Genomic DNA, 1,055 nt, shown 5'->3' with positions numbered 1-1,055 from the left:
GTTACTGGCAATCCGGTGGAAGTGCCTGTTTTTGAGATCTGGGGCGCTGCACTTGGTTGAGTCAACTGCAGGAAGTCTCTCCTTCCTTATCTCACTCCCCTGTACAATTTTACCCGTCCCTTTCCTCTCTCCTTCCTCCCTCCTTGCCCAGTACCACCAAAATGACTTCTTCCATACCGAGTGCTCTGGCGGTTTGCTAAGGCTGCTCATGCCAAGCCTCGTACGAACTCCATGCATTCAGAGCACCACTTCCTTAGTATTTCCACAGCAAGGGACCTGGGTGCAAAGACAGAGGCCTGTGCCGACCTTACCGTGCAGGGATGAGTGGCTGTCCCCTCAGGCTGGCACGCTTGCAGTGAGAATCTCTGATGTAGATGCAATACTCGTGGAAAACACCATCTGGAGTGCCCCTTGCTGTGACAAAGGAACACACTGCTAGCAGGCAAGTGTGTTTAAATCCAGGCTTTCTTGCTCCTTTTTCTCCCAAGAGCCGATCTCAAAGCGTATGAGAAACTAAGTCAGTATTGCTCCATTTTTGCGGACAGAAAGACTAAGGCACTGAGGGTGAGCTCATCTGGCCGGGGCTGATCCGCAGGTCTCTGCCCCACTCCGTGCTCTTCACTGAGCTGTCGTTCTCTATGCTCACATCGGATGAGATACTTTCTCAGAGGGTAACCCCATCTCTGCTCCCCATGCACACACCACACAGGGGCCAAGATCCACCTTCCTAGGCATGGCCCCAGAGAAAACATCAAGAAGGACAAGCACTGGAGGCCCAAAGTTGGCTTCCCAGTGTCTGCGTCCCAGAGACTTCCAAGGAGGTCAGCTATGGAAAGATGACCAGGATACTTCTGAGGTGTAAAACTCTGTGTCTGCTGGCCACTGGTCAGCTTTGTCATCATCAGACTTGTCACTGTCATCGCCGCTGGAGGGTTCGTAGCCTGGGATGGCAGAGCGGCTTGGCTCTGGCTGCCTGCCCTCTGCCTCCGCCTCCTTCTTCTTTTCTGCCAGCAGCTGCCTGTAGCACAGGTTGCAGACCCGCAGGGGCTTGGGGG

At 54.1% G+C, this 1,055-nt stretch overlaps 1 protein-coding gene across 1 annotated transcript in view; it reads right to left on the bottom strand.

Moving 5' to 3' along the window:
- Positions 1-822: 822 nt before the first annotated feature.
- Positions 823-1,055, bottom strand: part of LOC104464682 (pleckstrin homology domain-containing family F member 1-like) — an 823-nt gene continuing 590 nt past the window's right edge. Inside the window, exon 2 of the mRNA XM_010077463.1 lies at positions 823-1,047. Coding sequence (XP_010075765.1) covers positions 823-1,047 — 225 coding nt within the window. The remainder of the gene's footprint in view (positions 1,048-1,055) is intronic.

This window comes from Pterocles gutturalis, unplaced genomic scaffold, assembly GCF_000699245.1.
Source record: "Pterocles gutturalis isolate BGI_N339 unplaced genomic scaffold, ASM69924v1 scaffold48073, whole genome shotgun sequence".
NCBI lineage: Eukaryota > Metazoa > Chordata > Aves > Pterocliformes > Pteroclidae > Pterocles > Pterocles gutturalis.
This window is presented reverse-complemented; position numbering and strand designations above follow the sequence as displayed.